Here is a 21842-nt window from a genome sequence, read left to right on the forward strand (position 1 = left end):
GACTGATTCTTTTTCACTCAGAAAAAGTGGAGTAGAAATTCAACGGCAATTCAATTCTTATTGTAAATCTCTAAAACGTTTAGGGAAAATTCTGGAACAATATATTTTTTTTACAGAAAAGTCTCAGTAACCATTTTATGCTTAAAAATATACAACTTCAATTAAATTTATTTGTCTATCTTTATAAAAGGTGATATCAACTTCAAACGAGTTATGTTTTCTTTTCATTTTATGGTACATAAAAATAACCATTTAACCTTTGCTTTGTATATCACTAATTTATTACATATTACCAAAAAGTAAATAAATGAAAAAGAAGACACAGATTACGACTTACATTGAATTATATAATATATTCATTCTACAATAAAAAGAAAAATGTACTACGGTACCTTTTAATTTTACCTGTGAGGAGGACTGGTTTTGACGGCAGTTTTGTGTCAGAGCAGGTAGAGCTGTAGAGTGTAGATCTAAGGTAGCTCTAAGCTACTCCACCGACGCTCCTCAGTTGCATAAGAAGTGGAGACTGAGAAAATTAGCACAGCATCGGCTAGGAAACAAGTCAAGGCCCTTACTAGATCCTTGACATCATGTTTTCTGAACAATCCAGAAAAATCATATAATATTGTTGGTTTTACTTTTATACTAAGTGTATATAATAGAAGTACATTTATATATTGTTTTTTTTAAATAACGAAGTCTGAAGAAAATTAGAGGTCGTGATTGTCAGTTTTTACAATCCTATGCGAAAGCACGTAGTCTCATTGGTCCTGCGCCTGCGCAAATTTATTACTCCATTTTATTGTGAGTGAATTCGTATTTCCTATGCAGTTTTAACCTGCAACCTTCGGGTAAGATTTGCATCTTTTAACCATAAATGTATAAATTTGTGGAATATCTACTGATTATCTTGGCCGTTATTCCACTAAAATCTACATATCGAATTGGCGGCAGTTATCATTTAAATTTAACAGTGAGTGGCCTCGTTGGCTAGGAGGGAGTGGGAGGGCTCGCTACTCGAGCCTCCCAGGTGTTTTACACCGGCGGTCAGCGGCGGAGCCTACCATCTTATCCGCCGCAGGGCGTCAGCTTCGTTGACGCTCAGCCTCCAGTGGCGGACTCGGGGGAGTTCGCCACATTCCCACGTCGAGGATGAGGGGGAAGGCGCGCACCAGACGCGCTTTCCATGAATATTCAGCCGCCTTACGGCGGCTGCCGCTGGTGGGGTCGCGGTTGCATGCCCTTGGCGATCCCGTGGCCTCACCACTCGGCGGCATGGTGGAAACCCGAGGATGGTTTTAGTGGGTAGGACAGGGCATTAGCATTAGCGTGCCCTGGCACGGGGCATTAGGCCCCGGTTGAGTCCCACATACCCGTCCCGGTCCCCCGACCGGGCCGCATGCGTAAATGCATTTCCTCCTCGTTAAACTAAAAAAAAAAGGTAGAAGGTACCAAATTTTTCTATACACGTAATCATTACTGTAACGGTATAGATCTATTCACTCGTAGGCGACCATCCCCCTCACCCCCACGATAAATAATCGCCGTTCGTTAGTATTGATTTTTGATTGATAGAACGTTTTTTGCTCGTAATAAGCAAAAAACGATTTACGATACCTTTATTTTTTATTTAACTAGTTAGACCTTTTCCTAACACGTTCATATAATTTAAAAAAATATGTCTACCACATTGGATATAGCAAGCAAGTAATGAACATAAAATATAAGTAATATTTTATTATTTTGTTTTTTTTTTTTTAAATGAACAGTCTCAACATTTTCATTTAGTTTAATCCAAAAAGTCTGCATACTTATCAAAAATATTATTTCGAAAGTAATCCTAAGCTTTGATGCAATCTATGATTCAGTCAGTGTATTTGTAAATTTTTAATGATTACACACATACATTTAAATCCTTAATATATTTAAAAAAAATTACAAAATTCGATTCGAATCAACCGCTGAGCTATTAAAATGAACTAGCTATATTTAAAATATGTCGCTAAAATGAATAACAAAAGCCCCGTGTGAAAAAACATAATATCGTCTGAGGTATCGAAACCTGATTTCATATAATAAAAACTCTTTGTCTCGACTTACGAGCAGTTGTAAAACATGATCGAAAGTGAAGCAAAGTGTGCGCACAGTACGTTCATAATTATTTAAATAGTTATGTGTTATATCTATTGAAGTGAAGTGTTGATCCGTTCTTTATATTAAATACTAATTGATGTGAGTATATTTAATTGTCTATAAACCATTGTTCGCTACGAATAGCAAGATATAGGAAATTATTTAGAACAAATTATTGTGTGATACAAGGAATTTACTGATTCTGAACCATTAATGACAAAAATCTTTTACAGATAAAATACAATATTATAAAAAATTGGTGGATGAGGTTATATAGCTATTAATAAAATTGATGCAAGATATTTTTTTTGTGTCCTGTGTACATACTCTATGCACAAAAAAACATTAAACGTATTTAAAATCAAAATATTTTTTATTCAAGTAGACTCATAAAAGCACATTTGAATCGTCCTGTTACAGTGTCCAATAAAATGTAAAGCCACCGGTTCGGAAAGTAGATTCTACCGAGAAGAAGCAGCAACTAACTCAGTAGTTACTATTTTAGTTACAGAGTATGTCAGTAAGTACAAACCAATTTTTATACATCCTGCGTAGAAATCAATTAATACTTAATCCACGCTTTGTAATATTGTAATTTATAATAAAAAATAATTTACTTAGAGTCGCATCGAGTTTGGTTTTAATTTTTAGTAAAACGTGTTGTTTTTTTTTTATCTTTTATGTAAATCAAATTCTAGTAAACTGGCATAACCTTGCAACATGCAACATGTAATTTTGTATATTGTATATTTATAAATAATTACTATTATAATATTGATAATATCTATTTATTATTGTAACAACATTTATTCATGAGTGACTTGTATAATATCGATACCAATGACGTACTACATGTGAATTTTATAAACAGACCAAAGCAGTTGCTTTAAAATAAAAAGTTGATTTGATTAAACGTAAATAATCATTGACTTAATTACAACATTGCATTACTTAAAGCATTTCTGGATACCATTTAAGTTTAAATATCATTTCGAACGGGATGCTTAAAAATCCAATGTCAGAAAAAAATGTCAGAAACACGAATATTATTCGAATATGGGAGTTAAAATCCTGACAAACGCAAGTTACCATGTTCGTAATTTCATATCGTGCTCGATTTCAAAGTAAAACATCGTGGCAGACACTTCATGTACCGGATGTAATTCAGCCACACGTGTATCCAGCAACATGCAGGGAAGCAAGGGGGTGGAAAAGTTCCAACCTAATTATATTATAATACAATGTTTAAAAAATTATAAAGGCCTTATATATAATAATTTACTCCATCACATGTATTAATAATAAAATAATAAAAAAATATGTAATATGATCGGAACGAAGCAAATCGCTATTTATTATGTACTAGAGACCCGCCCCGGCTTCGCACGGGGGCAATGCTGAATGTCTTACAACGTTTAAAATTTTTCTGTCATTAGACAATACAAACCACTATGTCCATGCGTTTTAAATCTGCTATATCTTCGAAAATATTCATTTAAATTACATGCTATAAAGGGCCATATTGATCTATATTAAATGCAAAATGTATTTAAGGTACTTAATTGATTAAGGATTAATGCTGTATTGCTTAAAATCGCTCCTAAAATAAACCATTATTTCTCGTAAAAATTAAAGGATAAAAAATGGTTATTGTGATTTACCCACTCAAGAAATAGACATATACCATCGTGGACTTTTTTGAACCTTTATAAGGTGTACAATACTCTAGTACGTTATTTTGATCTATCTCGTATTGTTCAGCGAGGGTTTGCAATGTGGGCACAAAAAAATGTATTTATTTACGCCATCACTTTAGAAACCTCTAAAATGATCAGTGTTTGTCTCCTATATTGTGCATGTATTATACATATAAACCTTCCTCTTGAATCAATCTATCTTTTAAAAAAAACCGCATCAAAATCCGTTGTGTAATTTTAAAGATCTAAGCATACACATGGACAGACAGCGATGAGCGACATTGTTTTATACTATGTAATGATTAAGCAACAGACACAATGAAATAAATAGACATCGTTTGAGTGTTAATAAATACCAAGAAATAAATTTGTTATTAAAAATAGTTTGAATAATGTAACTTTAAGCCGTATATATCGATAAAAAGAGAAAGAAAACTAGTAATATTCCTTTGTGTCCCAGAGACCATTTGAATTCGACCATTTAAATTATTAATTAATCATGTATCGGATGCATTAATTAAAACTCTGTTTAATGATTCAGACAATGGAGGGACGAAACCAATGGACTAAACAATAGACGGTTGAAATTTTGGATTTGAATATCGTTTTATTCATAGGAAATCTATACCTAACTTTCGGGATGTTTTTATCAACGTAATACATTACAGTTGCGTCACAATATATATTATTTACAACATACATACATATAAACATAATCAGCCTGTAAATTTCCCACTGCTGGGCTAAGGCCTCCTCTCCCGTTGAGGAGAAGCTATGGAGCATATTCCACCACGCTGCTCCAATGCGGGTTGGTGGAATACACATGTGGCAGAATTTCGTTGAAATTAGACACACGCAGGTTTCCTCACGATGTTTTCCTTCACCGCCGAGCACGAGATGAATTATAAACACAAATTAAGCACATGAAAATTCAGTGGTGCATGCCTGGGTTTGAACCTGAAATCATCGGTTAAGATGCACGCGTTCTAACCACTGGGCCATCTCGGCTCTTATTTACAACAACGTTATGTATATTCACACTGAAATTGATCACTTTGATAGAACCAGTGATAATGATTCGATGAACATGATACGTTAGACAAGCTTATAACACCAAGTTTCCGACTCTGCAGTGTCAATAAACCCTTGCCGGGGCAAATGCTAAAATTCCTCAGATGTATGTAAGTTTTCCAATTCATAAATTCAAAGCGTTGGTTTAAAAATTTTAATGAATAAGACATATTTATCAATACAAGATTATACAGATGATAAAAAAGCGTTGGGTTGCTCGTTTGCCACCTATAACATAAAAAAAAAAATTATATACATAACTCTGTATTTCAAATTTTGGAAAAGAGTAAATATTAATGTTCTTGCCGGTTATTCTCTATAGAATATACCCCCCGACCGGGTAGCTTAAATACAATTCTGTAAAATCTCGACTCGAAAGTGCTTGTAAAGCTTACTTGAATACAGTATGTTTTGATTTGATTTCAACATTGGGATAAGAATGAAATAATGTATAATACTTAAACTGAGTTTTACATTTGAGTTAACAAAACTTGCAACAAAATGCAACAAGCGGCCTTATCTCTAAAGTAGCGATCACTTCCACACAAAATATATGCTAGAAGAGGATTACAGTAATATTATATCTAATAAATCTAAATATTCAAATACATGTCGCAAAGTAATCGCTTTTGTTGCATCATTATGACGTTCCGCGCGCTCCACATTCCATTAGTCATAATCTAAGGAATCAACGTAAATTGCTTGTCACTATTTCACGAAGAAGGTACAAACTGTGTTCTTAACACTGCAATTGTCGTATTAAATCCCCGACGTCAATGGTACTCGCATTCCTCTCTTCCGGTACAAGGGGTATGACGTTTGGCTCGCAGTTGGCGGCCATTGACGATGTGGAGTGCATACTTCCTGCTGTGTCAATATCTAAAGTAACCAATGGGTGATATTGTCGCTGTCCTAGAAAAGATTTGAAATTCTTTTTCTTAATAAACATGACTGCATAGAATGTATGTAAAACCAGTGTCACTCGGGATGATGATGACTATAACGTTTACCTATAGATCAGGATCTGCTTTGGCATTCAAACGTAATGGCGAAATAAAAAAATATCAAATAAATATTGTATATTAGCCCAGAAAAGATTGTATTACCCTGTTTTTATGGACGGTCGTATATACTCGTAAATAGGTAAGTATCAAGAAAAATATTTTTTTGTATAATATAATTATAGAAACGGGCGTATAGGCCGCCTAATGGTAAGTGGTCACCCAGATTTATTAGCGCTGTGAGACATCATATTAAACATTCCCTACATTGCCAATGCGTCACCTACATTAGAAGCTACTATTTTATGTCCCATGTGCCTGTAGTTACACTGGTTCACTCACCCTTCAATCCGGAACACAACAATATTGAGTACTGCTGTTTGGCGGTAGAATATCTGATGAGTGGGTGGTACCTACCCAGACGGGCTTGCAAAGTCCTACCACCTAATAAAATTCAGACATTTTTATTTTTCAATTGTACACTAAGTGCAACTTTTTTCTGGACAAAGGTCGTATTGATTAGGCCTTTATTAACCTAAATAGCGTCCTAGAGGTAAGATATTATACAGTGAACGTAACTAAAATACACCAGGCTGGCTGCATCTACATTAGTTAACTTTTTTTTTCTAACGTTGTGTCGACTTGCCAATCCATTAGAGGGACCCGTCTAAAGCTTAGCATCTATAATGTTATCAAGAACTAATCTTTCTGAGTCAATAAGTTCCAACTCTTCTGATGTAGAAATTTTGTTTCTCAGCATTTAAAATTTGTAACAGTCGTAACTCTAAAAGGTAAATTAATACATTTTATTTTCTTATATTGTAAGTTATTATTTATACCGACTTTTGATTTTTTTTAAAGTATAAATTGTTTTTAGAACTGTGATGGCCCATTGGTTTGATAACGTATATCTTAAGCGATGTTTCCGAGTTCAAACCTCGACAGACACTGAATTTTCATTTAATTAATTCGTATTTATAATTCATCTCGTTATCGGCCGTGAAACATCGTGAGGAAACCTACATATAGTATATGTAGTATGAATCCGATAATAAACAGGTTTATATTTATTAACACGCGTATTAAACTCTATTTATATGCGATTTATTTTTCTGCACCTAAAAGTGGTCGTTATGACCTTTATACTCTTACCTACCTGATGCCCTAACACGAAGACTTTTTTTAAACGTTCGTGATAACTATGCGAGATAAATTTGTTGTTGTTGAACTAAAAGGTCATGGATACAATTATGTATGAGCTTCAAATCATATAAAGATACGTTAATATGTTTCTATAGATAAATTTAAACCATTTGATAAGGACTGATAATTCTAAATCATTCTTGCCTAAAGTCTAAAGTTATAATTATTTATGTATTTTGTGCATTTTTAAAATATTTTTTAATGACTTATTTTTTTCTGGACAATAGTATAAATTAGACGGTAAGTAGTGACAACTGGCTAGTTATGAAAAACGTTATCGATCCATCGATAATACGTCACCAGCCTTGGGATCTTAGATTTTATGTATATTTTATGTATATTTATACACACACACAAGTAAAATTTATTTTGATATAATGTTAGTTTACCTACTGATTGTGAGTTTTAGTATATAGTAAGATATTGTTTATTCTTTTTAAGAACATGGACAGAATTATATGTTATGGAAGAGCGGGCCCTTCTGTCACGAGTATTATATTATACTCACTAGAGGGTCCCAACCTTTATTTGCTATGTACAACTTGATAAAGAATAAACTATTTTTAATTTTTTTTTTTAATGTATAATTACGACCATAACGAATTATGTCTGTCGTTATACTGGCACTTCGATACGGTATAGAACAAATACTAAGTATTGCTGCATGCAGGTAGAATACGAATATGGTTGGTGCCTACCCAGATAGGCTTGCATACCACCCTAGCCCAGCTCTACCACCAAAAAGTATTTTACTACTTCTTGTACGTAATACTTGTATTAGCGAGTTTACTTTTAATAACGTCTACCGAATTTTTGTCATTTGACAGAGATTACTGGGATGTTTCTTCCACAATTATTATTTAAGTGTTTTTTTTTAATACCAAACTAGTTTTCGCTTGCGGCTTCGCTCGCGTTTTAGAGGTTAATTTTCGGGTTCACAGTATCTTTATAAATTATAGTCTGTGTGTTATTCTGATGTATAAGCTATATAATTGTAAAGTTGCATTAAAACTCATTCAATAGTTTTTGCGTGAAAGCGTAACAAATAACCATACATACAAACTTTCGCCTTTATATTAGTTAGGTATTAAAAAACTTACATATATTGCTCCAAGTTTGTGAGGAAGATTATTTCAGTTCAACACTTAATCTGAACTAAATCTAATCAGATTATATTAATACTTTCTAAGTTCTTAATAGTGATAAATCCAACGTTATTTGGGCAAATGTTTCATTAAATTTGTACAAATACTTGCGATAATTAATTATACAAAATGAATTTATTATCTGTTTTTATATCAACTGTTACTCTGCTGCAAATGTGTGTATTCGTGTACTGGTGTATTTTCGTTTCTTATTGGTCTAATGGCTAGCTATTAGTCTTCAGATCTTGAGGTACTGGCCGCGGATAGGTCCAATAAAAATGGTATTGCCTTTCAAGAAATTCTTAGTAGTAGCAAAGGATGATAACAGAGGTTACACTCCCCTGGATCGTTGGTTATGCCCCTGAATACTTTCGATCAAGTTTGATTTGCGTTCGTTAAGTTTGTAACAGGAAATAGAGATCTTATTTTTTATATCGCTGAAAAAACGCGTTACGCGTTTCCCCCACGAGGAAGTGGGGGGGGGTGTATGTGGGACTCGCCCCGAGTACACCGGAATACCCACGAAAAACCCAGTAAGTGAGCTAGTATAATTAAAAGCTTAAGGGGCATCTTATACCCAGGGTGGTGAGAAATGGTTAATATTTTCTAAAACGCCAATTTCTATAGGCGGTGGTGACCATTTACCATCTGATGGATGATTCCATTTTACTCGTCCACCTATTTATTTCATAAAAAAAAAAACAACGTAATAACTGAATTATTTTCTGAAATACAATCGATTTTATAGAAAACATCACCAGTAACACAATCCTCTGTCACGTGAGTTTTTTCGGATCGTATATTTATCCAATGTCATTGTTTTCCGATAGCAGTCCATCTTCCAATAACTCGGAGTACCGAGGCGGTCGTTACGTGTACCATGATCACAATTTCGTAACAAACTTTATTAGTGACAAGGCATACACTGTCTTACAGAAGCTTTTAGCTCGTCTATATATTTGGCTACAGTGTCAAGTTACAACAACACCGCCATCTTTATTTATGACGGACGGATAGCATAGGGAATATTAAAGAGTGATGTTTTATTTAACTAAATCGAAGGTAGATTACAAGGGCGTTGACAGATTAATTTAAAAAAAAAACGTGTGCTCTTAAGGTTCGGTCTTTACGGTGAAAAATTACTTAATTTTACGTACACGACATACTCGTATAACGACCGATAAAGAGATTTCCAAAAAAATGAATTCTACTTATTGTCAAATCTTAAAGTTGAATAAAAAAATTTAGATACCATAGATATGTATTCAGGTTTTACATTTGATTGCCGGACTATTTTGTTGTTTGTTGACATCTGACAAGATCACGTTAAAACAATTTATGAAAAATGTATTTACGTTAAATTAGTATCAATTACAGCAGTACGAACTACCTTGATTCCGTGAACTAACAGGAATATAATAATAAAAAATATTTGCATCAACAAAACAAAAAACACTTATCCTATTAATATATAACCTGAATTCCAATTCAAATTATAAATTATTAGGATAAATGTTAATTATTTGATATAGATATCATACCAGTAAATAATAAAGGCTATAATTAGCCTACTCTATTTACTCGCATAACCTAATTCAACGTTAACGGAACCATATTTCATTACATAATAATATATTTTAATAGTGACTAATAAATGAGTAAAATGAAACGTCAAGCAAATGTCATGACGTTTGCTGTCCACACACAAATAAATTATTCCGCAAATTTTAAACCTTTTCACCAGTAGGACATTGCGCATGTCAAAATACAGAACACAGAGAACGTTTTTTTTTTTTAAATTATTAAGGGGACTACAAGAGCTAAGTGCCCTTGAGAATCGCACGCACACACTTACAAAATCGACAAAAACGGCAAGCCCGTGAACTAATGGTTAAGCGAGGTAACGAGGTTACGCCCAAATATTCTAATAGATGGCGCCAAACCGAGCGAAGTAAGATCAATCATAAATCTCATAAAAAATAGATAGGACAACAGAATTGTTTTTATTTCTTTCGATGTTAGTTAACGAATGATTATAAAAAAAACTGATTCAATTAAACTTACAATATTTTTATTTATATTTTGTACACAATAAAATAGACAGTTAGTTTTAACCTTTTTTTCTTTTATTTATATTATTATACCTACCACAATTAGTTCTTATACTAAATATTAAAACATACCAATTTTTAATATTTTATAAAAGTTTGATAATCTATTTATATAATAAAATCGTAAGTGTTCGAAACCTGTAGTGTAGTAACCGTGGGGTAACATATAGCGTAGTGTTTGTTCGTTTTATTAATATCGGTTCACAAAGAAAAAAAAAATTCAATTAAAACAAAAACATCTAAATATTTACAAGAAAAAAATGTCGTCAAGTCGATTTGGTTGAATCATTGGTTAACTAGGTTAATCATACTAGGTTTAATTATAAATCTCATAACAATAGATAGGATATTAGAATTATTTGTTTTGCTTTGGACTGTTATTCAAAAATGATTAAATAATAAAACTGATTTAATTAAACTTAAAATATTTGGATTTGGTACTACAAAAAAAAAACATTTAGTGTTAATTTTTTTATTAAAATATTTTATTTAATTTCACTTGTATGTATGAATGTATGTACGTATGTCCTGAAATCTTGCAATCAATATTACACCTACTTCCATTGAAGCTATGGAGCTGAAAGTTGGCACACATATTTAGTCTCGATGACAATCCACGATTCATGAATTGCTTCCATTTTCAATCTAATATGGCGGACGTTACTAAAAATTACAATTTTTGAATTACGTACAAATGACACTTCTAAATATTCTAGTTCTCTGGTTCACAACAATTACATTATTTTTTTTATTATTAAAATTAGTTCATACATAACTTTAATTCCTATTATAAACAAAATCGATAAAATTAAACTCTTACGCAATATAAATAGCTTCCGTGTTATTGTTTTCGACTTTCTTTATTCTGTAAAAAATAAATATATGTTAGTAATTATATTTTTATTAATTAAAAAATTATGTATTTAAAAAATATGTATCTAAATATGCCCCATAGTACTTTTAATGAAAAATATCAAATTGCTTCGAGATCATGGGGATCGAACGTAGTCACTCTCAATTGATTTTATCCTTACTTTCACCAAATATTCTATCATAATATTTGAAGAACAGCTCGAAAAATCTGATTCTATGCGAACTGATTGCACATTTTTTCTAATAGATGTTTTCAATATTCATAATTTATAAAAAAAAAATATGTTTACTAAAAAAATACTCTTACCTTTTAATATCGTTCATAAGTATGTTCGGCGCTTAATTTATATAAACGTTTTTTAGTTTTCCTCACGCGTTTCACTTCATATCCCATATTTACACAATTAAAATTTATGACAAATAATATAATAAAAAACAAATGCCTAATTACTACTACATTATTTTAACTTAATATATTTATCTACAAGAAAGAATAATATTTATTATAAGAAAACATGAAACAATGAATTTACAATTAAAATTACAAAAAAATATTTCGTTACGTAATGAGACTCGTAACGAAAAGATCGACACGTCTGTATAGCATCAGGTCTCGGCCGGCAATGTCTGTACACGGCGTTTACGCACACATGCGTACGAATTTTGTTCGAAAATAAGAATATCTGATTTAAAAAAAATCTATTGAAGTTATTAAAAAAGTGACGCAGAGGTTAAATAATATATTGCTTGTAGAATAATCTGACAAAAAACCAGAATTATTGAATGTATATAAGTATAGTTTTTATTTATTAAAAGATTTTTTTAGAGGTAACTTTGTGATTTTTTTCTATCGTACCAAATTAATTACATCATGTTTTCAAAATAGCAAATAACTAGCATGTATCCTGAAGATTATCATATATTTTTTTCATTTGGTTTACTGCATCGGATCTTATACTTTTTTGCATTATAAAACTTGCATTTAGCTCATGTAGTCCCCTTAAACTATTTGAATAAAAGATAAAGATGTCTAGGTATCATGCCCAAAAATTTTTATCGCCAGTCAAAGTCAAGATAAGGAATTCAATGATTTTCGTAGATGAAATTATTCATCATCGATCATGAATTGCAGTAGATGGTGTATTGAATAAATAAAATATGAAGATTTGCTTGCAAATAATGATTATCTCAAAAACTATGTCTTTAAAAGTAGTAATTGTCTTGTATCATCTAAATGTCTTAGAGTAAACAAGACTGAATTATTGTGATAATAATCCACTTACTTATGTAGATAAACAAGTAAATTAAATAATTTCATGTGAATAATTTTATCTGTTCAAATTTTCAAACTAAGTAAATACGAATACTTAAATCACGCGACAAGCTTTTATATTATATGTATAAATTGTGTCAAATGTGAAATGACATTCTTTTTAAATAAAAGTTTGTTTTTAAGAGAGGTTTTTCGTGTTCTGTAGCCTCCAGGACATTTCGATATGACAACCTCTAGTTTATTCATTGTTCAATTTCTCAACGGATATAGTATTCAGAAATGCAGATAATATTTATAAATACATATGTCACAATATCCTTGAATCATTCAATGCGAGTTTAGGTATGTATGTGTAATGTATCTTACTAATCAATGTAGTCAAAGGCAATTATATATATTTATCAGCACTGTCATTCGGCTTTGCTTACGTAAATTGAAATGTGTTCATTTTTTTCCTTATAACTTTAAGATAGAAAATTGTATCGACTATTTGTTATCGCATTACTCTGATCTATAAATGTTTTCTAACAACAATAATAAATAACTTTGTCGTCGTAAGATAAACTTGCATACAGCGTCCAATTAGACAGGACATAATAATGTCTACAGTAAATTTTTTTTAGTAATTTCAATTAATCTGATCTCTATGGAGACATCGGATTACGATATGAAAACTATGAAGGCCCAGTTGTTGGAAGACGTGAATCTTAACCGAAGTTTTACGAGTTGAAACCCGGGCAAGAATTACATTTTCATGTGCTAAATATGTTTATAATTCATCTCGTACTCGGCGGTGAAGGAAAATATCATGAGGGTACCTGCATATTGTGGATGAAAAAACTGAATTGGATTAGCTTGGTGGAGTAAGCTTAACCTTCTCCTATAAACGAAGGTAAACCATAACTTATTGACACTTTTACAGGCTCGTCCTTTTTACATTTTTGGTTACATTTTTACTTTTTTTATCTCATCAGAGAGTTGAAACAATGGAAGATTCTTTGATTTCCATAGCTGTAACTGTGGGAGCTTTCTAACTCCATATGTCAACTGAAAATGTGTTGTTTGATGGTATTGATGATTGTACTCTTCAACGATTCTAACCACAGCGGTCCATCTCAAGGGAGCAAACTACGCAGGACTTATAGGATGTCATATTGCAGAACTCACATTCAAAATCCAATGGGACGGCAAATCCCAAACGACCATAACGAGTTCAGGGCAGGATCAAAAGGCTTAGGTTCTTTCCGAGGCACTGCAATATATCTATCTGCTTCCAACTTCCAGACAGAGATTACTCGACAAAAAAACCCTATAACTTATTAATTAACCTGGGGTTTGAAATTCGGGCCTTCCTTATATCCAGCCACTAGAGTAACGATCGAGACCGCCCACCAATTTTGAGGACACGAGGCGTGAATCTCAATAGACCTTCTAATTAAAATATCAATACGATTCTCCACCTCACTTATTTTGTCTAGTTTCTCTGACACGGTAAATTTTTATTTTTATCAAAAGTTAAATAAAATATAATTGAATACAAAAATAAAGTTAACGTTGTGTGCAAAAGGCGCTCATAACTATGACAGCGGTCTCCTCGAGACAACCTTTGGACAAAGGACTTGAAATTTATAAGCAAAATGTCAAGTTCGTAAATGTCGTGTGATAAACTTAATAAATAATTATGTTGAAACTTATTAATATTATAAATACAAAAGTTGAATGGATGGATGTTTGTTAGTCAATCACGCCAAAACGGCTGAACGTTTCTAAATGAAATTTGGCACAAGGTTAGATTAAAGTACTTTTTTCCCTGACGCCTTCATTAGACCCCCCCCCCCCCCAACGCTGAAGAAGAAAAACTTTTTTATATATATATATATACACAATACATACACTCATACATACACATTCCACACACACATACATACGTATTATATAACACTAGGAGTAAAGATAAGTCAATAAATCCTTCTTGGGGCTAGTTCGTTCGTTAATTCAAATCGTTTCTTAAAAATACTTTGATAAATAGAGCCATTTATTCAACATAACATAAAATTATATAGATAATAAAAAAGCGTGGAGCTAATACTTGTTGACATAATTGTATTTAACTAATATAACTTTGTACTTCAAATGTTGGAATAGAGTTACTACTGAGCTTCTGGCCGGTTCTTCTCGGCATAATCTACATTCCGAACCAGTGGTAGCTTTACTTTTAATATAGTTCTGTAAAATGACGATTCAAAAGTGCTTGTATATGTTGATTTATATAAAAATTGTATTAAAAAATAATTCATTTATTAATAATAATGTGATTTCAGATCAGCATGATTACTGGACTGCAGCTCTCTCTACCAATCTGTATCCTTGCTGCTGTTCTGTTCTGGACGAATTCCGCAGGTTATTATGACAAACACTACCCCTTTTCGCCCTACATTACGCTAATAAATATACTAGCTGATACTAAATTACATGATCTAAAGGGCCACATTGATCTATGTATATTAAATGCACAATATATTTAAGGTTTAAATTGGATAAGGATTAATGCTGTATTGCTTAAAATCGCTTCGAAAATAAGTAACTATTGCTCGTAAAAAGTAAAGGATATATATTTTTTTTATGGGTTATCTTTAAGAGATAGCAATAATATACCATCGCGGACTTTTTTGAAGACTTTTATAAGGTGTACAATACTGTAGTACACTATTTTCATCTATCTCGTAGGGTTCAGCCAGCGTTGGCAATGTAAGCGCAAAAAATGTGTTTATTTACGACATCACTTTAGAAACATCTAAAATTATCAGTATATCCAAATAACTTAAATTCAAACAACGCGCACGAAGTCGCGGGCACAGCTAGTTTAATAATAAAACGATATCACACTAGCGATTTCTGAACGTATTTCGATCGAGGGGATCGGTCGCTGGAGTGAAGTCTCCATGCGCAATTCGCCGCGTGCGTAACGATCTCGCGCTGTTAAACAGTCAGTTATGGATTTCTAAGAGGAAACGTAGCTGTTGTCTTGAAGTATATGCCATGTAACAAAGTCAAGTTTACGTAGCGTAACCCAAACAAGACACTAGCCGCCTCGTTAGACACTCTCACAAATAACCAGTGCCCTTAAAACTAACGACTACATTAATTAGCTTGGAAATTAAACGATCTAGGCTGTTTCAAATAAAAAATTATACTGTATATACAATAATAAAAAAAAGGGATAAGATAACTTTATTGACTTCTATTAATAGTTTTCTAAGGAAAAAAAAAATTGAAATGAATGAATAAAGAAAAATCTTTATTTAACACAAAGCGTTAACCCATAAGATTTTGTCATGTTAGAGTAACTAATTGCAGGTAAAACTACCATTAGTTTGAAGTATACAATCAAGTGTTTGAGTGCAAATCTATCAATTTGTCCTTAAGAAAATCAGTAAGCGCCAAATACCTACTTCATATTAATTTGTTCAATTGAAGAATTACAATGTTTCCGATATAAGAATGTTTCTACAAATAAATTTGCCGTAATATATAATATTATGAAAATAACCAAAAGACACCAATCCAACCGTATATACAGATTTTGATGTGGTGCCGAGATGGCCCAGTGGTTAGAACGCGTGTATCTTAACCGATGATTTCGGGTTCAAATCCAGGCAAGCATCACTGAATTTTCACGTGCTCAATTTGTATTTATAATTCATCTCGTGTTCGGCGGTGAAGGAAAAAATCATTACTATTCCACCAACCCGCATTGGAGCAGCTTGGCGGAACATGCTCCAAATCTTCTTCCTCAAAGGGAGAGGAGCACTTTTAAGACTAGACTAATATTCATATTATTAAGTTGCTATTGGAACTAACACGCCTTACACTACTGCAATATCAAAGTATATCATAGTATATTAAGGTAAATCTTAATATTAAATACATTATCCTCATATAATTATACTATATGTACATTCTTAAAATAATTTATACACATAATGCATGGAAATAAATACTTCGATACAAATTAACGCTCACATATTTTATTGCATCATATTATATTATATATTTCTTTAAATATGCTGCTCTCGTATATCTCGTTGGTCTAGTAACTAGATATAAGGACGTAGGTCCCGGGTTCCTGAGTACATACCCCAGATCACACTGATAAAGAAATATTGGATTTATCGTTCGAATAAAATTTTGTAACAGCCCGGAGTTGGGAAGTTGGAAGTCTGTACATTTCCGTGCCTCAGAAATCATTTAAAGCCACTGGTCCTATATCTGAACTGTTTCTTATCGAGTCTGATTTGTTTTTTTCGGATAATGACATTATGACATTCTGTCAACATTAAGTAATGATGTGTGACCTCTTTCTGGTCTTCACTTTTTGTAGAATGAGGGAATAGAGTGCCATGTGCAATCTGAGCTGATCTGCTTGAGCAAACATTTGTGCCCTAAAATCTCCGGAGTTGTGGTTATTCTCATTGAAATTGGTCGCTGTGGCAAAAATTGATCAGGAGATCATCATATTTATCTAATTTACTTTACTACACAAAATTGTATACTGACTGACAAACACACAACCTTAGTATAATATAGATTTGAAATTTGGAAAAAAAAATACATTTGTCTAATGATTTAAAGACTCACGCTGTTTGCAAAGGAAAACTTGCTACAATATGATATGATTGCCTCGTTTCGGATGGGAATCCTGATGATGTAGTCCTGTTAAATTTTGACTACAGCGATCGAAATTCAACAGGACTACATCATCGCCATTTAATTTAATTCAATATCCATAGTTTTCTTTCAATAACAATAATTCATTTATAACATTTTTAACCTTTGACGTGTTTTACAGGAGTTTTTATACCAAATCTAACAGAAGCATGCTATCGTTGTCTCTGTCACGTGTCAACTCGTTGCCTGACGTCCCATGAGTGCACGGCGGGATATTGTGGACCATTCAACATTTCAAGGGTCTACTGGATCGACGCTGGCAAAGTCACACTACCTGAAGACGATTCAAATAGAAATCATGGTAAGAATATAAATTTAATAAACCATTAACCTGAATCTTGAACATATAAGACTTTTACTTTTGTTTTCAACATATATACTTTTGTTTTCAAATTCCAACAGTAGTTCCATTACAATTGCTCTTTTTCTTTAGTTTAATGCGTATTTGAGACCAAAACATACCCATACATACCCGTCTTGGTAGGTCCTACCCACTACTTGGTGGAAGGGCTTTGTGCAAGCCCGTTTGGGTAGATACCACCCTATATTCATATATTCTACCGCCAAACAGCAGTACTCAATAATGTTGTGTTCTGGTTTAAAGAGTGAGTGAACCAGTGTAACTACAAGCTCAAGGGACATAACATCTTAGTTCCCAAGGTTCGTGGTGCATTGGCAATGTAAGGAATGGTTAATATTTCTTACAGCGCCATTGTCTGTGGGCGATGGTGACCACTTACCATCAGGTGGCCCATTTGCCCGTTCGCCAATCGATAACATAAAAAAATAAATAAAGAGAGCGTAGCTTCGATTTACAAATAATGTTATTTCATACTTTTTACGTTACCATGTATTTTTTGCCGCAAGAAAATATAAAGCATCGAAATCTTGGAGCAACAATTGTATTTTTTCTTTCAAAGACAATTCTAAGATGACCGCCACGTGGTCATAGACAAATAATTTATCTCCATCCAAAAACCATTTAAAAAACAATATCATAAATATTACGTATAATTTTTCCACGCGACTCCATCCGCATAAAATAAAGTTATTTTTTCCGTAATTGATGTGCCGTGACTTATTCAGGCCCAGGGCACTATGTCAGATTTTATTACGGTACATTCTCTCAAGTGAAATAATAAATTAATAAAGTAGAATATTCTATTTAATTTACTTTTTCTATGCATAAAAATATCTTCTACATGTAATTTAGGTCTAGGCCACTGTCGGTTCTAATATCATAAAGTGGTAAGATTTGTTTATTTGTTTTTCACTGATTTAAAATTACTTATCTGATGATTGCGGACCTATACAGTATTTTTATGTTGTATATTTTTTGTGATAAATCTTGAAATGTTTAAGAAATGACAAAAATTGACAAAAATAGCGGCAGATTAAATATAATTTGCCGCAAAATATTTATCTATCTTAAAATAAATAAAATACAAAATAACATTTGTTTTCTTTTTCTAATTGAAGTATTCATTTTCACTTTGCAATAATATTTCATCATAATTTTCGTATTGTTAAACGATAGACTTAATAACATTTTAAAATGAAAATTCACAGCCAACCATTGAACAATTTTGAACCATCAGTCTATCTGGATAAAACTTTTGCAAAAGAATTTGTTATGGAACGTATATGGGCATAGAGATAGTTTTTTTGAAAATTCATCTCTTAACGGGGATTAAATAGGGCTTAAATTTTGAATAAAAATTCATCATTTCTGATGTTCAGACTTAGACTTCAGTTAGTGTGTTACCGAAAATAATATACGTTCATTTTAAAAATTCCTATCACAAAATCAAAAAAAAATCCTGGAAATTCCATCGGATACATGACTAGTATATATGTACATAGGTACTTCAAAGGTATCGCCATAGTACAATAGTAATATTTATATCTCTTAATAAAAAAATGCCGGACATAAAATCCTTATTTCATCCGAGTTTTACAACTATTATTACAAATCTCAGTCGCAAAACACACAAAGGTGTAGAACAGGTACTCTATAAAAACAAACGCAACCTTGACTTTGTAATGCTGTTTATTAGATTATTAATTACAAGTGTCTGCACATCACCTCGTCATATTAAACTCGTTATATCAGGGTTAACTCGTTATAGCAGCGTGGTGGAATATGCTCCAAACCTTCTCCTCAAAGGGAGAGGAGGCCTTTAGCCCAGCAGTGGGAAATTTACAGGCTGCTAATGCTATCAGGGTTGTCACGGGATAAAAATGAGAAAAAAAAGTCCAAATCATTTGTCTAATTATTTTTATTTAAAATAGGTAGGCAGGCTGGTTTGTGGATCATCTGATGGTAATTCGTCTCCAGTAAGTAGACATTGGCGCTGAAAAAAATATTAACCATCCCATACATCGTTAAACGCGCCACGAACCTTGGAAACTAAGATGTTATGACCCCTGAACCTGTAGTCAGACTGGCTCACTTATCCTGCAAACCGAAACACGACAATAGTAGGTGCAATACCTGCTTAGCAGTAGGTTATATGTGATGAGTGGGTGGTACGTACCCAAATAGACATGGACAAAGCCCGTTCAACAAGTAAACGACTGTTAGGAATGTCAGTGCTGATCCGTATCAAATGCGTTCCTAATTGATTAGCGTTTTTTGGGCTTCTTTTACGATATGAACCACTTTACGACATTTTCAAGAATGTTATATTTGGACTCTGCACCAAAATTTGTACTACTTATTTCATTGTAGATACAGTTTGTGTTAAATCTTATTTTATTTAATCGCCTTCGATATTTAAACCATTGTTTTTTTCAGCGTGGGAAGATTGCGCGCGTAATTATTATTGCTCGAAGCGAATAATAGAAGGCTACTTAGAAAAATTCGGAAAAGTAAGTTTATATATTAATTTAAATATTTTTCCCCGAACTATCCAACAATTTTAAAGAATGCAAGTTATATTAATATTTACAAAACAAATAGAAAACATTTATAACTTAAATTCCATCCAATCTTTCTCGTCAAATTATGAGGGCGCATTAGTGTGAGTGATGCTCGTACTTACAAGATGTCTTAGTGTGTGTGAGACAATTAACATAAGACAGTAACGACAGCAAAAAAATACAAATTATATTAAATTTGTAATAATTATAACATTAGTGAGATATGGTGTTAATGCGAGTAAATATAAATTCAAATCAAAGATGTCAAAAAATATTGAATATGACATACCGAAATACGAATTGGGCGAATGTCTGACTACAGAATATGCTAAAGATGCCGACTTGAAAATACAAAGCGTTACGAGTAACCGAACGAACAGCATATCAATTATTGTGCGAGCAATTATGCTTTAACCTAACCGAATTTCGTATTAAATTCGCTCACTCAGTCGTTATATTCCCATTAAGTTTTTAATTTGGTCACTTAACGTTTTAATTGGTAGCTTAGTTTATGTATTGCCTAGATCAGCGCTTTTTACTTATTTCTAGTGACAGTTTAATATTAAAGTATCCCATCAACGGTTGCCAAGTATTTTTTGTCTCGTCTGTTCTTGAGGAGGAGGTTTTTGGAGATTATTCTACCACATTTGGTGGGTATGTGGTAGAGTTTCATGAGTTATAAATACACGACACTCATCTCAGAGGCCAGATAACGAACTGGCACGGTGTGTAGAATAATCTTATCTCATATGAAGATTGATGGTTCGAACCCGGACAAGTAGCAAGGCTTATTTTTGCTCGTAAATACTATGGAATCCCTCAATTTTAAACACAATTTTAAGTAAACAGTGTAAGGTCCTATCTTTAACTTTAATTAACTTTAAATAATATTTATTAATTACTTCTATAACACTTATTTACATAAGAATTATTAACATTAAAGCTGTACAAATGATGACCGCGTGGAATGGTAGCGAGAATGCTAGCATCTCCCCGTTGAATCACAGTTCAGATCCTCTGGGCAAAAAATAACCAGCCTATGCACTATTTGTTAAATATTCCCTTGATTTTCAGGACTGTAACGGTGATGGCGTGACCAATTGCTTTGACTACATGATGATAAACGGCAATGGGGGCTACGGGTGCACCGCGCCGCTCAACCGCTCAGAGAACGGCCGACGGTGGCTGGCACGTTATGAAGAATGCAGACATTCACTTGAATAACCTTGAACATTACTGAGCTAAAATAAATACGTCGATGTCTTATTTTTTATTATTTGTTTTATATTAACCTTTAAAATCTTATCGTATTTCGTTTTTTTTTTATTAAATACCACCACATGGAAAGCGAAGAAATTGTAAACATTAGCGGTGTAAGAAATATTAATCTCTTACCCCGTCAATACTCACACTTCAAACCAGACACAACAACAGAACCGCAATACTAAGAACCGGTGTTTGGTGATAAAATAGATGATGATGATGTTGTTATTGATGGTGATGATGATGTTGTGATGATGATAATGATGATATTGATGATGATGATGTTAATGACAGTGATGATAATGTTGATGATGTTGATGGTGATGATGATGATGCTGATGATGATGTTGTTATTATTGATGACGATGTTGTTGATGATGATGATGATGCTGATGTTGTTATTATTGATGACGATGTTGTTG

The 21842-nt window shown here is 32.8% G+C and overlaps 1 protein-coding gene across 2 annotated transcripts; it reads left to right on the top strand.

The window, feature by feature from the left end:
- Positions 1–836: 836 nt before the first annotated feature.
- LOC113400578 (lysozyme-like) lies at positions 837–21423 on the top strand. Of its 2 annotated transcripts, none has more exons than XM_064217457.1 (5): positions 837–851; positions 14829–14907; positions 17357–17536; positions 20033–20106; positions 21232–21423. In XM_064217457.1, the coding sequence occupies exons 2-5, from the start codon at positions 14835–14837 to the stop codon at positions 21379–21381; spliced, it is 477 nt and encodes a 158-aa protein (XP_064073527.1). In that variant the 5' UTR covers positions 837–851; positions 14829–14834; the 3' UTR covers positions 21382–21423. The 2 variants fall into 2 exon arrangements, with proteins under 2 accessions (XP_064073527.1, XP_026496000.2); XM_026640215.2 differs by lacking the exon at positions 837–851 and adding an exon at positions 2084–2232.
- The last annotated feature ends 419 nt before the right edge of the window (positions 21424–21842 follow it).

This window comes from Vanessa tameamea, chromosome 17 (genome assembly GCF_037043105.1).
Source record: "Vanessa tameamea isolate UH-Manoa-2023 chromosome 17, ilVanTame1 primary haplotype, whole genome shotgun sequence".
Classification (NCBI taxonomy): Eukaryota; Metazoa; Arthropoda; class Insecta; order Lepidoptera; family Nymphalidae; genus Vanessa; species Vanessa tameamea.